The 18,278-nt window shown below is 50.7% G+C and overlaps 3 protein-coding genes across 4 annotated transcripts in view; all 3 read left to right on the forward strand.

The window, feature by feature from the left end:
* The first annotated feature begins 14 nt into the window (after positions 1 to 14).
* On the forward strand, positions 15 to 3,691 carry LOC115534345 (probable G-protein coupled receptor 139). The gene is made up of 2 exons (XM_030345258.1): positions 15 to 191; positions 559 to 3,691. The coding sequence occupies exons 1-2, from the start codon at positions 113 to 115 to the stop codon at positions 1,578 to 1,580; spliced, it is 1,101 nt and encodes a 366-aa protein (XP_030201118.1). The 5' UTR covers positions 15 to 112; the 3' UTR covers positions 1,581 to 3,691.
* Positions 3,692 to 3,841: 150 nt separating this feature from the next.
* On the forward strand, positions 3,842 to 7,625 carry traf3ip2a (TRAF3 interacting protein 2a). 2 transcript variants are annotated; one of them, XM_030345223.1, is made up of 10 exons: positions 3,842 to 4,036; positions 4,235 to 4,275; positions 4,965 to 5,282; positions 5,382 to 5,478; positions 5,672 to 5,823; positions 6,052 to 6,140; positions 6,239 to 6,307; positions 6,565 to 6,669; positions 6,768 to 6,842; positions 7,177 to 7,625. In XM_030345223.1, exons 2-10 carry the CDS (start codon positions 4,260 to 4,262, stop codon positions 7,324 to 7,326), a joined length of 1,071 nt encoding a protein of 356 aa, XP_030201083.1. In that variant the 5' UTR covers positions 3,842 to 4,036; positions 4,235 to 4,259; the 3' UTR covers positions 7,327 to 7,625. The 2 variants fall into 2 exon arrangements, with proteins under 2 accessions (XP_030201083.1, XP_030201084.1); XM_030345224.1 differs by having other exon boundaries at positions 3,847 to 4,036; positions 4,227 to 4,275.
* A 371-nt stretch (positions 7,626 to 7,996) lies between these two features.
* The window catches only part of rev3l (REV3 like, DNA directed polymerase zeta catalytic subunit), a 36,632-nt gene continuing 26,350 nt past the window's right edge, over positions 7,997 to 18,278 (forward strand). Inside the window, exons 1-7 of the mRNA XM_030345256.1 lie at positions 7,997 to 9,191; positions 12,166 to 12,355; positions 12,822 to 12,896; positions 13,742 to 13,893; positions 14,393 to 14,516; positions 17,336 to 17,430; positions 18,261 to 18,278. The exon at positions 18,261 to 18,278 is cut by the window's right edge and continues 87 nt beyond it. Coding sequence (XP_030201116.1) covers positions 9,053 to 9,191; positions 12,166 to 12,355; positions 12,822 to 12,896; positions 13,742 to 13,893; positions 14,393 to 14,516; positions 17,336 to 17,430; positions 18,261 to 18,278 — 793 coding nt within the window. The 5' untranslated portion in view covers positions 7,997 to 9,052. The remainder of the gene's footprint in view (positions 9,192 to 12,165; positions 12,356 to 12,821; positions 12,897 to 13,741; positions 13,894 to 14,392; positions 14,517 to 17,335; positions 17,431 to 18,260) is intronic.

Consider the following 18,278-nt stretch of genomic DNA (forward strand, 5'->3'; position numbering starts at 1 on the left):
GTTAGCATTTGTTCTGTTAGCTCCTAGATAGCTGAGCGTTAGCGAGGCTGTTGTGACCTGGCTAATGGTTTTATTGCAGGTGTTAGCATGCCGTAGCGGTTGTTGACTCATCATGGACAGCACCAGCACAGCCATCTTCATCACCGTTCAGAAGTTATACTACCCCTTGCTATGCATTCTGGGTATCCCAGGTTGGTTTGACCACTGGCCTTTGTCACAAAATCTTTCTTTTGATCCCATTAATCCAAAATGATGACGTATTTTTTCAGCAGTACAAGCTTGTGTTGCTTGTAATGTTATTGTTTGTGCTGTGGTTACAATATCAAAACAACTCCTTCCCCCTCTCTGTACTCTAACCCTCTTAACTAACCCTGACCCCTTAACCCTCTAACCTCCAACCCCCTAACCCCCTAGCCTAACCCTCTAACCCTTACCACCTAAACCTGTAACCCAGACCCCCTAACCCTATAACCGTGTTACCCTGACCCTCTGACCCCTGACCCTCTGACCCTGACCCTCTGACCCCTGACCCTCTGACCCCTGACCCTCTGACCCTAGCCAACCTGGTCACCTTCTACCTGATCTTGGTGCGGAGGTGTGGCATGTCGGACTCGGCCGTGGTGTACCTGAGCTGCCTGGCGGTGGTGGACTCCCTCTACCTGGTGTGGGTCATCCTGCTGGACCTCACCCTCCACTTCTGGCTGCTGCAGCCCTTCTGGCACTCCTCGCCCTGGTGCGAGGTGCTGACCTTCCTGCAGCACGGCGCCCTCTACAGCTCCTCCTGGGTGGTGGTGGTGTTCACCGTCGAGCGCTACGTGGTGCTCAGCAGCACCGCCGCCGTGCGCCACCTGTCCCGCCCCCGCGTCCCCAGGATCACCTGCGTTGCCGTGGTGATGCTGTCCCACCTGGCGTCCGTGCCCATGGCCTGGATCAACGCCCCGACGCCCGTCAACTTCACGGTGGACGGGGCCAACGTCACGCTGCCGCGGTGCCGCTACCGCGACGAGGCGTACTCCACGGCGCTGGTGTGGGTCACCAGCATCCTCTCCGTGGGCGTCCCCGTCGTCCTCCTCATCATCTTCAACTACCTGATCGGGTACCACCTGAGCCGCGCCGGCCGGCTCTTCAGCCGCGAGGAGCAGCGGGTGATGAGCGGCCGGACCACGCGCAGCCTGGTCCGCCGCTCCATCCTGCTGCTCGGCACGGTGTCGGTGGCCTTCGTGGCGCTGAGCCTGCCGCGCTTCGTCACCTACTGCATCCTGCGCACCGTGTACAACAGCCCCGCCTTCGACCGCAACGACTACGGCCTGCCCATCAACGTGGCGGGCGACCTGGCCAACATGCTGCACAACCTCAACTCCACCACCAACTTCCTGCTCTACTGCATGGTCAGCCGCCGCTTCCGCCGGGAGCTGGTGGCGCTGCTGAGCTGCCGGCGCGCCCCGGGGGAGCCCAGCTCCGGGCCGACCAACACCTCCCTGGGCTGGGGGAGGGCCTACACCCTCCCCCAGCCCAAGGACCGCCCCCCGGGAGGCCCCTGGGTCGTGGTGCTCACCAACCTCCAGCACAAGCAGGACTAACCCTGACCCGGACAAGAACCAGGACTGATACTAACCCCTACAAGAACCAGGACTGATACTAACCCCTACAAGAACCAGGACTGATACTAACCCCTACAAGAACCAGGACTGATACTAACCCCTACAAGAACCAGGACTGATACTAACCCCTACAAGAACCAGGACTGATACTAACCCGGACAAGAACCAGGACTGATACTAACCCGGACAAGAACCAGGACTGATACTAACCCGGACAAGAACCAGGACTGATACTAACCCCTACAAGAACCAGGACTGATACTAACCCCTACAAGAACCAGGACTGATACTAACCCCTACAAGAACCAGGACTGATACTAACCCCTACAAGAACCAGGACTGATACTAACCCCTACAAGAACCAGGACTGATACTAACCCCTACAAGAACCAGGACTGATACTAACCCCTACAAGAACCAGGACTGATACTAACCCCTACAAGAACCAGGACTGATACTAACCCGGACAAGAACCAGGACTGATACTAACCCGGACAAGAACCAGGACTGATACTAACCCGGACAAGAACCAGGACTGATACTAACCCGGACAAGAACCAGGACTGATACTAACCCCTACAAGAACCAGGACTGATACTAACCCGGACAAGAACCAGGACTGATACTAACCCCTACAAGAACCAGGACTGATACTAACCCGGACAAGAACCAGGGCTGATACTAACCCCTACAAGAACCAGGACTGATACTAACCCGGACAAGAACCAGGACTGATACTAACCCGGACAAGAACCAGGACTGATACTAACCCGGACAAGAACCAGGACTGATACTAACCCCTACAAGAACCAGGACTGATACTAACCCGGACAAGAACCAGGACTGATACTAACCCCTACAAGAACCAGGACTGATACTAACCCGGACAAGAACCAGGGCTGATACTAACCCGGACAAGAACCAGGACTGATACTAACCCGGACAAGAACCAGGACTGATACTAACCCGGACAAGAACCAGGACTGATACTAACCCCTACAAGAACCAGGACTGATACTAACCCGGACAAGAACCAGGACTGATACTAACCCCTACAAGAACCAGGACTGATACTAACCCCTACAAGAACCAGGACTGATACTAACCCCTACAAGAACCAGGACTGATACTAACCCCTACAAGAACCAGGACTGATACTAACCCCTACAAGAACCAGGACTGATACTAACCCGGACAAGAACCAGGACTGATACTAACCCCTACAAGAACCAGGACTGATACTAACCCCTACAAGAACCAGGACTGATACTAACCCGGACAAGAACCAGGACTGATACTAACCCCTACAAGAACCAGGACTGATACTAACCCGGACAAGAACCAGGACTGATACTAACCCCTACAAGAACCAGGACTGATACTAACCCCTACAAGAACCAGGACTGATACTAACCCCTACAAGAACCAGGACTGATACTAACCCCTACAAGAACCTGGACTGATACTAACCCCTACAAGAACCAGGACTGATACTAACCCGCACAAGAACCAGGACTGATACTAACCCCTACAAGAACCAGCACTGATACTAACCCGCACAAGAACCAGGACTGATACTAACCCGGACAAGAACCAGGACTGATACTAACCCCTACAAGAACCAGGACTGATACTAACCCCTACAAGAACCAGGACTGATACTAACCCGCACAAGAACCAGGATGGTATACTAACCCCTACAAGAACCAGGACTGATACTAACCCCTACAAGAACCAGGATTAACCCTTGCCCAACAGATTCAGGACTAAACTACCACTAAACCAGAACCTGGATTTAACCAGAAACAGGACTTAGCTACAACTAAACCAGGACCAGGACTAAACTTGAACTAAACCAGAACTTAATCAGAACCAGGATTTAACCAGGACCAGCATGAGTGCTATTTTTATTCTTCATAAACGCCTGAACACACCTTAATGTGGAGTACTAGTCTAACATTTCTAACCATTTACATCTTTCTTTTGATTGTCATTTGCATTATTTGTATTATTTGATCCTTATTATTATTATTAGTTATTATTAGTTCATTCAGTATTTTAATTTAAATAGTTTTGTATATGCTTATTACCTGATACAGCTTACTACTGTTATGATTCTGTGACGTCACTGGCAAAGAAAAACTGCAAAAAAATAAACTGAAAGCTGATTGGCTGACTGGGACACCGCACCCCACCTGGTTTGCATAACACCTTTCCTCCAGACGGTCGCTCTGGGAGTGTCCTTCCCGGTAGAGCAGAACAGGTTGGGCTAGACAACCGCAAGGGAGCTGCAAAACGTGACACGGATCTCTTCATTCTGGTCCAGCAGAAGGCTTGACTGAATGGGTCGGAGGGCGGGTTCGGTCCGGTAGTTTGACCAGCGTCCTGATCAGCTGGGTGTGTGTTGATTGGAGGAGATCCAGATACTTGTAGAAGTAAGTGTTTGTGTAGAAGGGGTTCATGGCTCTGTTCCTAACATGTTGTTGTTTTTAAAGTATATTCCTAGAGGATTGGACGAGCCTTGTAGACATACTATGGAGGGTTTAAAGTGTTTGTTGACATACTATGGAGCGATTCAAGTGTTTTCCCTGTTAATGATTAACTTTACTGTGTTTTCGTTTTCTGGTGCTCAGCCAAAACGTCACGTCCTGCCAGCCAATGGAGCCTTTCAAAGGTAAACCGTCTTCAAACTTGTTGACACTCAAGGTTTCAACACCTCTTCATGCCAATGGTCTCTGTCACTGCTATGTGTTCCCTCTAGGGCTGGTAGAGGGTTAGGGCTAGTAGAGGATTAGGGCTAGTAGAGGGATGAGGCTAGCGGATAGGGCAGGCTTAGGACTAGTAGAGGGTTAGGGCTAGTAGAGGCTTAGGGCTAGGCTTAGGGCTAGTACAGGGTTAGGACTAGTAGAGGGTTAGGGCTAGTACAGGGTTAGACTAGTAGAGGGTTAGGGCTAGTACAGGGTTAGGACTAGTAGAGGGTTAGGACTAGTAGAGGGTTAGGGCTAGTAGAGGGTTAGGGCTAGTACAGGGTTAGGACTAGTAGAGGGTTAGGGCTAGTACAGGGTTAGGACTAGTAGAGGGTTAGAACTAGTAGAGGGTTAGGACTAGTAGAGGGTTAGGGCTAGTACAGGGTTAGGACTAGTAGAGGGTTAGGGCTAGGCTTAGGGCTAGTACAGGGTTAGGACTAGTAGAGGGTTAGGGCTAGTACAGGGTTAGGACTAGTAGAGGGTTAGGGCCACTACAGGGTTAGGACTAGTAGAGGGTTAGGGCTAGTAGAGGGTTAGTTAGGGCAGCAGCTGATGGCTCAGGGTCTGTTGTCGTCTCATGTGAGGAGAGGTGATCTAACGGAGTTGGCCTGAGCAGGTTTCTGCCTTCACCGGAGCATCCCCGTGGAGAACGACGAGTCGATGTCGATGGCGTCAGGCCTGGACGCCACCTGGCTGCCCTCCTGCCAGCGGTGTAATGATGACGACGCCCCCAGGGCCAGGCCCCGCCTCCCCGTGGACCCGCGGCCCCGCCCCCAGGGGTCCCACATGCACCACAGGGTACGGTGTCCCCCGAGCTGGGAGGACCAGCATGGGGGTTCATCCAGACTGTGGCCCCAAGAGAGCTCTGTGGAGGAGCCCCGGAGCCTGGACCCTCCCCTCCCCCTGGTGTCGGACCCCTTCCCCCCCCGCCACGGTGGAGTTTACCCCCTCACCTCCACAATGATATCAGAAAACAAAGGGAAGACTTGAACTGTTGTAACAGAACATATGACGGAAACATCTTGCTCCGCAGGAACGGCAGTTGGTGCTCCAATGAACGGGGGGTGCGCATGCCAGAAGCCAGCCCATAATAACCACGTCGACGACCACCACCAACACCCTCAGCACCGGTACACCTAACTCACCCCAGTAGAGTTGGTACAGTCCCAGTCCTGTTGGTACAGTCCCAGTCCTGTTGGTACAGTCCCAGTCCTGTTGGTACAGTCCCAGTCCTGTTGGTACAGTCCCAGTCCTGGAGTAATTCGACTGCGGCTACGGCTGTTTTATTTTGGCGGCTCACGTCTGTTCTGATTCTCTGGGCAGGCCCCCTCCGGGCGACGGCCCCGCCAGACGGATGGCGCCCCCTGGTGGTGGGATGGGGGAGGTCAGCGTCATGACGTCATACCCCGCGGGGCTGCCGCAGGGGGACCGGACCCAGGAGATCAGACGGACCATCAGCCTGCCGGAGGAGTGCAGTAAGACACACACACACACACACACACACACACACACACACACACACTGAAAGAGTGACGTGAGCATGTTGTTTTTCTGTAATGTGTGCGTTTGTGTTCTGTTAAGTGTTTTGTGTGTGTGTGTGTGTGTGTGTGTGTGTGTGTGTGTGTGTCCTGTAAGGTGTATGCCTGTGTGTGGTTTGTTTGTGTGTGAATGTGTTAAGTAATGTGTGTGTTTGTGTGTGACAGGGAACGTCTTCATAACCTACTCCATAGACACTGCCAGGGACATGATTCCCTTCAGCAAGTTCCTCTCTGACCAGGGATTCAAACCTGCGGTATGTCCCCCAAACCCTCAACCCCTGACCCCTAACTAACCCTCAACCCCTGACCCCTGACCCTTAACTTATCTAACTGTGTTCTGTGTTGTCTCCAGATCGATATCTTTGATAATCCGGTCAGAAGGATGGACATCACCAGGTGGATGGACAGCTACCTGAACAATGTGAGCTACACACTGCTGGGGTCGGGTTAGCGTCAGCGCTGGGTCAGGGTTGGGTTAGGGTTAGGTTAGGGTCAGGGTTAGGTTAGGGTCAGGGTTAGGTTAGGGTTAGGTTAGGGTCAGGGTTGGGTTAGGTTAGGGTCAGGGTTAGGTTAGGGTCAGGGTTAGGTTAGGGTTGGGTTAGGGTTAGGTTAGGGTCAGGGTTAGGTTAGGGTCAGTTTAGCTGGTTGAGGTCTGAACTGACGTCTGTTTTGTTCCAGAAATCGGTGTTGATCATCGTGGTCATTAGCCCCAAATACAAGGAGGACGTGGAGGGGGAAGGGGACGACGAGCACGGCCTCCACACCAAGTACATCCACAGCCAGGTGAGCTCCCCGAGCCCCTCCCACTGAGGGCCGGGGGGGGGGGGGGGGGGGGGAGGGGAGGCAGACAGTGCATTGATGACCCTCTCTTCCTGCCTCAGATCCAGAATGAGTTCATCAGACAAGGCTCGCTGAACTTCAGACTAGTCCCGGTCCTGTTCCCCTCCGCCATCAAGGTGAGGGACAAGCATAGTGGCAGTGTTGTTACCATGGTGATATGAGGTTGCTATGATGACACTGTTGTTACTATGATGACAGTGTTGTTGCTATGGTGAATGTTTTGTTGCCATGGTGAGTGATGTTGCTATGGTGAAAGTTGTGTGGCTATTGTTGCAGTGATGTTGCTATGGTGAATGTTGTGCTGCTATGGTGGCAGTGATGTTGCTATGGGGAACGTTTTGTTTCTATGGTGACAGTGATCTCGCTGTGTTGGCGTTGTTGTTGCTATGGTAAAAGTGTTGTTGCTATGGGTGACAGTCATGTTGCTATGGTGACGGTGCTGTGTTGCAGAATAAGCATGTCCCCAGCTGGCTGCTGAACACCCGGGTCTACCGATGGCCTCAGGACACACAGGACCTCCTGCTACGCCTCCTCCGGGAGGAGCGCTACATCACCCCCACCCTGGCCCGGGACCTCACCCTCACTGTCAGACCTCTCTGACCTCTGACCCCATCTCTGACCCCACCCCCCTGACCTCACCCTCACTGTCAGACCTCTCTGACCCCACCTCTCCGACCACACCTCCCATAACCTCCTGCCCCTGATCCCACCCCTCTGACCCCATCTCTGACCCCACCCCCCTGACCCCACCTCCCTGACCACACCCCCTGACCTCACCCTGACCTGTTCTCATAAGCTGGTTGCAAACTGATTTCTGTAAATACTCTTCTGTGCTTAGTAAACTTGGACTCCATGTGTGTGTAGTAATAAACGTGTCACCAGGTGGCAGTGTGTGGCTCCGTATTGTCATTGAGATGTTCTTCTCCTACCATCCACAAAGCAACGCATCTCATCCAGACAGGACACATTAAAACTCATTTAAATAAAAACACCACAGCAGCGACCCTTCTTTCAAAGGAGCACCAGGTTTTGCATAGTAAGGACTGAATCAGGGTTGAATAAATATGCCTTCTTTTGCTTTTTCAATGCGGCGCTACTGAAGTTCTTTATTCTGCATGGCTTCTACAGTGATTAAATCAGGCCATAATCCTGTTTTATATTCTACTAATAGTAGTCGGTGTCCATTTAAACCAGGATTATACTGGAGGGTTGTAGTCCTTCGTGACGGAACCAGGACGGAGATACTGGGATGCTCCCAGTGGGAGCATCCCGGCGCTGAGCAGCCTTTACTTTGAAACTCTGGGAGTTGGGGTTGCTTCGCTGTGAATGACGGAGAGAAACGAGGAATAACGGAGAGAGCCGAGGAGCAACGAAGAAACCCGACGACCGAGCAGAAGATACGTCCAGACCGAACAGGGAGGAACCACAGCAAAGATTTGGACATTTCATTGTATGGATTATTAATTCTCGATTATTAACTGTACGGATAAACTTGCGTTGTATTGCTCTATATCCTACGGTGACGAGACGGAGACGTGACAGCTCTCATGTCGCCCGAATGTGATGGAAACACGCCGACTGTAGCGGTGTGTTGATGTTGTCAACAAGAGACACAGCACCCCGGCTAGCCAGCCAGCTAGCGCCCCGGCTAGCCAGCCAACAAGCGCTCCGGCTGGATGGCCAGCTAGCCTCGTCCCGCACCCAGTCCCCGTTGCGGTGTTAGCTTAGCAGCTAGCCGCTGGTTAGCTTAGCAGCTAGCCTGTGGCCGTGCTGCAGCGGGTCGCTGGTAGAGACATGCGGACGGTTTCAGGAGCTGCGTGCGGTTCTGAGTTGTGTCGTTTGTCGGTCTGCAGACGCGAACCTGGAGCTCACCTAGCCCTGAAGGCTTGAGACTGAACCACCGGTGTATTATTATACCGTCGATACTGACAGTAATACAGTGTACTGTTATACTAAAGTATCATAACGTTACGTTAGCACCGCAATGTTTATTGAGCTTTAGTTGAGTCAACAGCTGGAAACCCTCGCTACGGAGCCGCTGATGGAGGACAGCCGAGCGGGTCTGTGTTGCCTCTTCAGCCAGGACCAGGGAACCACTGCCCGCCTGCACCTCCGGGTCTGCTCCTGGTTCTAAAGCTCTATCCTCGGTCTGCTCCTGGTTCTGAAGCCGCTCCTCCGGGTCTGCTCTTGGTTCTGAGGCTGCTCCTCCGGGTCTGCTCCTCTCGGTCTGCTCCTGGTTATAAAGCTGCCCCTGGTTCTGAAGCTGCTCATCTCGGTCCGCTTCTAGTCCTAAAGCTGCTCCTCCTGGATTCCTCCTGGTTCCGTCATGTTCTCCATTCGGATCGTGAGTGCGGACTACTATCTGTCCAGCCCGGTCCGGGACTTGGACGTTTGCTACTCGGAGTTCAGGGCCAGCGACGTCAAGAAGGTCCCGGTGGTCCGCGTGTTCGGGGCTACACCTGCAGGTATTTATTATCATTATGAATTTTAGAAATTATTATGTTTTGCATGCGTTATATTATACATTATTATGATTGTAAATATGTTTTTTCATTCATTCATGGCCACATTGGATATGATGAAGCCGGAAAGTTTAAAGGTCCAGAGCCTGAGGGGGCAGACCTGTCGCTAAGTAACGCACCGTTATGGCGACATGTACGGATATTAGTGTAAGGTGTGGTACACGGAGATGCATATTATTAAAGGTATGGTTCTTTGAGGTATATATTATTAAAGGTAATACGTATATTTATTTATTATTAAAGGTTTAGTACATAGACATATATATTACTATAAAAGGTATGGTACATGGAGTTATATGTATTTTATTTAAAGGTATGGTAAATATATAGATGGAGTGGAAATGGCTGTATTATATATATTCTTTGGATAGTGTATATTATATGGATATATGTTAGTGGTTTTATATTATATAGAGATATTCTTTGGATATATATTCTATAATGGCCTGAGTTGGTTCAGAGTTAACCATTTACCTTACAAGGACGGACACACACACACACACACACACACACACACACACACACACACACACACACACACACACACACACACACACACACACACAAAGAAGAGGCCTCTCTCACATTCCATCAGTCTAACCCCCGAGGATTAAGCTCGCTCTCCCCGCTCTCTTCATGGACTCTTTAAGCCCATTTGAGAAAGTTTTCTTAAAGGGGAAGTGACTCATTAGTAAACTCCAGGCAACACACGTGCTCGTGAATGATTGGAAGATGCCTACCCCTTTAAACAGCTGATGGTACTTAAGTGTTTGTTGAGTTGTTGTCTTTTCTAGAGGTCTGTATGCTGAAGCCTGAGCAGTGTAGCAGTGTAGCATGACCGCTTACCACTCCCCATAGGAGCTACACATGTTCAGCCCGAGGAGAAGGAGATGGTCTAAAGGAGGAGATGGTCTAGAGGAGGTGGAGGTGGTTTAGTAGAGCAGGAGATGGTCTAGAGGAGATGGAGGTGGTTTAGTAGAGCAGGAGATGGTCTAGAGGAGATGGAGGTGGTTTAGTAGAGCAGGAGATGGTCTAGAGGAGGTGGAGGTGGTTTAGTAGAGCAGGAGATGGTCTAGAGGAGATGGAGGTGGTTTAGTAGAGCAGGAGATGGTCTAGAGGAGATGGAGGTGGTTTAGTAGAGCAGGAGATGGTCTAGAGGAGGAGGAGGAGAAGGTCTAGAGGAGGAGGAGGAGGAGGAGGAGGAGGAGATGGTCTAGAGGACGAGGAGGAAGAGGACATGGTCTAGAGGAGGAGCTTCAGAGGGACTAAAGATGAGGTGAATATCGGGTGAGAGGAGGAGGAGGAGGAACTTCTGACAATAAAGGAGGCGTACAAAGTGTGTGTGCGTGCGCGTGTGCGTGTGCGTGAGCATGAGGCCTGATACAACTCCCCCTTTCAACACATGACCGGTCACTGTGACAAAAACATCCATCCCTCACTTCTGTCACAATACTGCAGTACTCTGTTCAAATACTGCAGTAGTCTAGCAAGGTGTGTGACATGGGAAACACACTGGTGTTTACGTTGCAATGTGTGTGATATTAAACACACTGGTGTTTGTGTAGCAGTATGTGTGATATTAAATACACTGCTGTTTGTGTAGCAGTTTGTGTGATATTAAACATGGTGTATATGTTGTAATGTGTGTTATATATTATCAGCAAGCTAATGAAAGGAATTTTCCATCCAAAAAAGGCAGTCTGTTGCTAGGCAGCACTGGGCCAGGCTTCCTTCCTTTCCTTCTTCCTCCTCATCACACATATTTCTTTGGCTGATCTTGTGTTTTGACGTTGTCGATGGTGTGGTGTGTCGATGGTGTCGATGGTGTGGTGTGTTTTGATGGTGTCGATGGTGTGGTGTGTCTTGATGGTGTCGACGGTGTGGTGTGTCGATGGTGTCGATGGTGTGGTGTGCCTTGATGGTGTCGATGGTGTGTCGTGTCTTGATGGTGTCGATGGTGTGGTGTGTCGATGGTGTGTCGTGTCTTGATGGTGTCTGTGGTGTGTCGATGGTGTCGATGGTGTGGTGTGTCTTGATGGTGTCGATGGTGTGGTGTGTCTTGATGGTGTCGATGGTGTGGTGTGTCGATGGTGTCGATGGTGTGTCGTGTGTCGATGGTGTGGTGTGTTGTGATGAGGATGGTGTTTGTTTCATGGTGTATATTGTGTGTTGTAATGAGGATGGTGTGTTTCGATGCTGTTTGATTGCAGATTGCCGTCCTTGTTTGTTGTAATGACGGAGATGGTGTTGTGTTTTGTTTGTGTTTGATTGAGGGATGCTGTCTTTGTGTTGTGATGGTGTTTGGGCGTAGGGTAGTGATGTTTGGGTGTAGGATGCTGTCTTTGTGTTATGATGGTGTAGGATTGTGGTGTTTGGGTGTAGGAGGGGGGTCCTTGTGTCGTGTCCGTGTTTGTGAGGTGTGTTGGTGAGGTGGAGGATGGCAACATCCCTCCACCTGTCATTAGAGAGGTCTAACCCTAACCCTCATCCCTCCACCTGTCATTAGAGAGGTCTAACCCTAACCCTCATCCCTCCACCGGTCATTAGAGAGGTCTAACCCTAACCCTCATCCCTCCACCTGTCATTAGAGAGGTCTAACCCTAACCCTCATCCCTCCACCTGTCATTAGAGAGGCCTAACCCTCATCCCGAACCAACTCGTCCCCAACAACAAAGACCAGACAGTTCCCTGCTGTCTGCGTACAGCTGCTGATTTACCAGCACTGTTGCCTAGCAACTGCAGAACAAGTGAACAAGCTGTGTGTGTGTGTGTGTGTGTGTGTGTGTGTGTGTGTGTGTGTGTGTGTGTGTGTGTGTGTGTGTGTGTGTGTGTGTGTGTGTGTGTGTGTGTGTGTGTGTGTGTGTGTGTGTGTGTGTGTCAGTCATACTGGGTTGTGATGCTCTGCTTCCTGTGCCAGGCCAGAAGACATGTCTCCACGTGCACGGTGCGTTCCCGTACGTCTACGTCCCCTACGATGGCTATGGCCCCTCCCCCGAGCGCCACCTGCGGCAGGTGGCCTTCAGCATCGACCGCGCCCTCAACATCGCCATGGGCAACCCCGCCTCCAACGCCCAGCACGTCTTCAAGGTGACGCTGGTGTCGGGCATGTAAGTAAAACCCGCCCGCCAGTTAGATGTTGTTTAGATGCAGCACCTGTTGCTAGGTTAAACCTCTCGCCAGGTAGATTTAGTTTAGATGTAGCACCTGTTGCTAGGTTACACCTCTCGCCAGGTAGATTTAGTTTAGATGAAGCACCTGTTGCTAGGTAGATTTTGTTTAGATGTAGCACCTGTTGCTAGGTAGATTTAGTTTAGATGAAGCACCTGTCGCTAGGTAGATTTTGTTTAGATGTAGCACCTGTTGCTAGGTTACACCTCTAGCTAGTTAGATTTAGTTTACTTGTAGCACTGGTTGCCAGCCTGATTTAGTTTAGACGTAACTCCTGTATTTAGGTCACACCTGTCGCTAGATAGATTCGATTTGATGTCCCTCCTGGTGATGTATTTGAGATCTAATTCCTGTCGCTAGGGAGATTTAGTAAACCCCTCTCTCTCTCTTTCTTTCCCCCCCCAGGCCATTCTATGGTTACCATGCCAACGAGAAGCAGTACATGAAGGTCTTCCTGTACAACCCTCAGATGGTGAAAAGGTAGGGTTAACTCTGTGTGTGTGTGTGTGTGTGTGTGTGTGCGTGTGTTTGTTATGAACAAAGTGTGTATTCTTGTGTGTGTGGAACAAGGTATGTATATGTGTGTTCTTTTATGTGTGTGTGTAGGAATGAACAAGGTATGTGTGTGTGTTATGAACACATTTGTGTTCCTGTGTGTCCAGGGTGTGTGAGCTGCTGTGTGTGTGTCTTATGAAGACTGTGTGTTTGTGTTATGAACAAGGTGTGTGTTGAACAAGGTGTGTGTTCCTGTGTGTGCAGGATGGGTGAGCTGTTGTGTAGCGTGGAGGTGATGAACAAGGTGTGTGTGTTTGTGTGTGTGTTATGGATAAGGTGTGTGTGTGTGATGAACAAGATGTGTTATTTGTGTGTCCAGGGTGCGTGAGCCGCTGTGTGTGTGTGTGTGTGTGTGTTATGAACACGGTGTGTGTTCCTGTGTGTGTGTTATGAACGCGGTGTGTGTTCCTGTGTGTGTGTGTTATGAACACGGTGTGTGTGTGTGTGTGTGTGTGTGTGTGTGTGTTATGAACGCGGTGTGTGTTGGTGTGTGTGTGTGTTGTGAACGCGGTGTGTGTTGGTGTGTGTGTGTTATGAACGCGGTGTGTGTGTGTTGTGAACGCGGTGTGTGTTCTTGTGTGTGTGTTATGAACGTGGTGTGTGTTGGTGTGTGTGTGTGTGTTATGAACGCGGTGTGTGTTGGTGTGTGTGTGTGTTGTGAACGCGGTATGTTCCTGTGTGTTGGTGTGTGTGTGTGTTATGAACGCGGTGTGTTCCTGTGTGTTGGTGTGTGTGTGTGTTATGAACGCGGTGTGTTCCTGTGTGTGCAGGATGTGCGAGCTGCTGTGTAGCGGGGCGGTGATGAACAAAGTGTACCAGCCCCACGAGGGTCACATCCCCTTCATGCTGCAGGTCTTCATCGACTACAACCTGTACGGCATGAACCTGCTGCACGTGGCCGCGCTCAAGTTCCGCACGCAGCCCCTCAGAGGTCAGGGTCCTGTCTGTCTGTCTGTCTGTCTGTCTGTCTGTCTGTCTGTCTGTCTGTCTGTCTGTCTGTCTGTCTGTAAGATGTGACCGTTGTTGGAGGTCAGCTTCGTGGAAGGGGCGATTCTGTTGGTGGGACAGTGAAGGCTGCACTCTCTTGTCTGTCTGTCCGTGTCTTTGTCTCCCTGTTAACCAGCTCCATCACTCATCACCGTTATAATCTGTCTCTCCAGAGGACGACCCCCCGGGCTCCGTGGCCCCCGGCCTGGCCCCGGGCTCCGTGGCCCCCGGCCTGGCCCCTGGCTCCAGTGTGGCCCCCGGCCTGGCCCCTGGCTCCAGCACGGCCCCCGGCCTGGCCCCTGGCTCCATGGCCCCCGGCCTGGCCCCTGGCTCCGTGGCCCCCGGCCTGGCCCCTGGCTCCAGCGTGGCCCCCGGCCTGGCCCCTGGCTCCAGTGGGGCCCCCGGCCTGGCCCCTGGCTCCAGTGGTGCCCCCGGCCTGGCCCCTGGCTCCAGTGGGGCCCCCGGCTGCAGTCCCTGGAGGAGTCCCTGTGCTTCTAAACTAAACGACAGCATGCTGGGGGCCTCGTTTCAGCGCTGGGAGCCGGACAACATCCCCTGGTGGGTCCCTGCTGCCTCACCTCTCTTACTGAGTCCTCACCCTAACCTCACACTCCAGCTCACTATGGCACACTAAAGCACACTGTAGCTCACTATGGCACACTAAAGCACACTGTAGCTCACTATGGCACACTAAAGTACACTGTAGCTCACTATGGCACACTAAAGCACACTGTAGCTCACTATGGCACACTAAAGCACACTCCAGCTCACTATGGCACACTAAAGTACACTGTAGCTCACTATGGCACACTAAAGCACACTGTAGCTCACTATGGCACACTAAAGTACACTGTAGCTCACTATGGCACACTAAAGTACACTGTAGCTCACTATGGTACACTAAAGTACACTGTAGCTCACTATGGCACACTAAAGCACACTGTAGCTCACTATGGTACACTAAAGCACACTGTAGCTCACTATGGCACACTAAAGCACACTGTAGCTCACTATGGTACACTAAAGTACACTGTAGCTCACTATGGCACACTAAAGTACACTGTAGCTCACTATGGCACACTAAAGCACACTGTAGCTCACTACGAAACACTAAAGTACACTGTAGCTCAATGGCACACTAAAGTACACTGTAGGTCACTACGAAACACTAAAGTACACTGTAGCTCACTATGGTACACTAAAGTACACTGTAGCTCACTATGGCTCACTAAAGTACACTGTAGGTCACTACGAAACACTAAAGTACACTGTAGCTCAATGGCACACTAAAATACACTGTAGGTCACTACGAAACACTAAAGTACACTGTAGCTCACTATGGTACACTAAAGTACACTGTAGCTCACTACGAAACCCTAAAGTACACTGTAGCTCACTATGGCACACTAAAGTACACTGTAGGTCACTACGAAACACTAAAGTACACTGTAGGTCACTACGAAACACTAAAGTACACTGTGGCTCACTATGGCACACTGAAGCACACTGTAGGTCACTACGAAACACTAAAGTACACTGTAGGTCACTACGAAACACTAAAGTACACTGTAGCTCACTATGGCACACTAAAGCACACTGTAGCTCACTATGGCTCACTAAAGCACACTGTAGCTCACTATGGTACACTAAAGTACAATGTAGCTCACTATGGTACACTAAAGCACACTGTAGGTCACTACGAAACACTAAAGTACACTGTAGCTCACTATGGCACACTAAAGCACACTGTAGCTCACTATGGTACACTAAAGCACACTGTAGGACACTACGAAACACTAAAGTACACTGTAGCTCACTATGGCACACTAAAGCACACTGTAGCTCACTATGGCACACTAAAGTACACTGTAGCTCACTACGAAACACTAAAGCACACTGTAGCTCACTATGGCACACTAAAGTACACTGTAGCTCACTATGGTACACTAAAGTACACTGTAGCTCACTATGGTACACTAAAGCACACTGTAGCTCACTATGGTACACTAAAGTACACTGTAGCTCACTATGGCACACTAAAGTACACTGTAGCTCACTATGGCACACTGAAGCACACTGTAGCTCACTATGGTACACTAAAGCACACTGTAGCTCACTATGGCACACTAAAGTACACTGTAGCTCACTATGGCTCACTAAAGTACACTGTAGCTCACTATGGCACACTAAAGTACACTGTAGCTCACTATGGCACACTAAAGTACACTGTAGCTCACTATGGTACACTAAAGTACACTGTAGCTCACTATGGTACACTAAAGTACACTGTAGCTCACTATGGTACACTAAAGCACACTGTAGCTCACTATGGCACACTAAAGTACACTGTAGCTCACTATGGCACACTAAAGCACACTGTAGCTCACTATGGCACACTAAAGTACACTGTAGCTCACTATGGCACACTAAAGTACACTGTAGCTCACTACGAAACACTAAAGCACACTGTAGCTCACTATGGTACACTAAAGTACACTGTAGCTCACTATGGTACACTAAAGCACACTGTAGCTCACTATGGCACACTAAAGTACACTGTAGCTCACTATGGCACACTAAAGCACACTGTAGCTCACTATGGCACACTAAAGTACACTGTAGCTCACTATGGCACACTAAAGTACACTGTAGCTCACTACGAAACACTAAAGCACACTGTAGCTCACTATGGCACACTAAAGTACACTGTAGCTCACTACGAAACACTAAAGCACACTGTAGCTCACTATGGCTCACTAAAGTACACTGTAGCTCACTATGGCACACTAAAGCACACTGTAGCTCACTATGGCACACTAAAGCACACTGTAGCTCACTACGGCACACTAAAGCACACTGTAGCTCACTATGGTACACTAAAGCACACTGTAGCTCACTATGGCACACTAAAGCACACTGTAGCTCACTATGGCACACTAAAGCACACTGTAGCTCACTATGGCACACTAAAGTACACTGTAGCTCACTACGAAACACTAAAGCACACTGTAGCTCACTATGGCTCACTAAAGCACACTGTAGCTCACTATGGCACACTAAAGTACACTGTAGCTCACTATGGTACACTAAAGTACACTGTAGCTCACTATGGCACACTAAAGCACACTGTAGCTCACTATGGTACACTAAAGTACACTGTAGCTCACTATGGTACACTAAAGTACACTGTAGCTCACTATGGTACACTAAAGTACACTGTAGGTCACTACGAAACACTAAAGCACACTGTAGCTCACGCTGCCACACTCTAGCACACTATCACACTCTGACTCACCGTCTCACACTCCAGCTCACTGTGTCCTTTGCTCCCTGGTCCCCCCCTGACCCCTGACCCCTGACCTGGTGACCCCCCTCAGCTCTCTGGTCCTGGAGGGTGTGCAGCGCCAGAGCACCTGTGAGCTGGAGGCCGACGCCGTGGCAACGGACATCCTCAACCGGCTGGAGATCGAGAGTAAGACATAAGCAACGCCTCAGGATTCTGATTCATTAAACATATTGGTCCAACCCGGGTTAGACCAGAACCAGGTCCTGATCAGATGGGTCCTTCTAGTCCTGGTTAGATCAGGTCCAGGGTTGGTCAGATGGGTCCTTCTAGTCCTGGTTAGACCAGGTCCAGGGTTGGTCAGATGGGTCCTTCTAGTCCTGGTTAGACCAGATCCAGGGTTGGTCAGATGGGTCCTTCTAGTCCTGGCTAGACCAGAACCAGGTCCTGATCAGATGGGTCCTTCTAGTACTGGTTAGACCAGAACCAGGTCCTGATCAGATGGGTCCTTCTAGTCCTGGTTAGACCAGAACCAGGTCCTGATCAGATGGGTCCTTCTAGTCCTGGCTAGACCAGGTCCAGGGTTGGTCAGATGGGTCCTTCTAGGCCTGGTTAGACCAGAACCAGGTCCTGATCTAATGGGTCCTTCTAGTCCTGGCTAGACCAGGTCCAGGGTTGGTCAGATGGGTCCTTCTAGTCCTGGTTAGACCAGGTCCAGTGTTGGTCAGATGGGTCCTTCTAGTCCTGGCTAGATCAGGTCCAGGGTTGGTCAGATGGGTCCTTCTAGTCCTGGCTAGACCAGGTCCAGGGTTGGTCAGATGGGTCCTTCTAGTCCTGGTTAGACCAGGTCCAGGGTTGGTCAGATGGGTCCTTCTAGTCCTGGCTAGACCAGGTCCAGGGTTGGTCAGATGGGTCCTTCTAGTCCTGGTTAGACCAGGTCCAGTGTTGGTCAGATGGGTCCTTCTAGTCCTGGCTAGACCAGGTCCAGGGTTGGTCCTCAGTGTGTCTCTGTTGTGCAGCTCAGATCGGTAAGAACC

This window comes from Gadus morhua, chromosome 21 (genome assembly GCF_902167405.1).
Source record: "Gadus morhua chromosome 21, gadMor3.0, whole genome shotgun sequence".
Lineage (NCBI taxonomy): Eukaryota > Metazoa > Chordata > Actinopteri > Gadiformes > Gadidae > Gadus > Gadus morhua.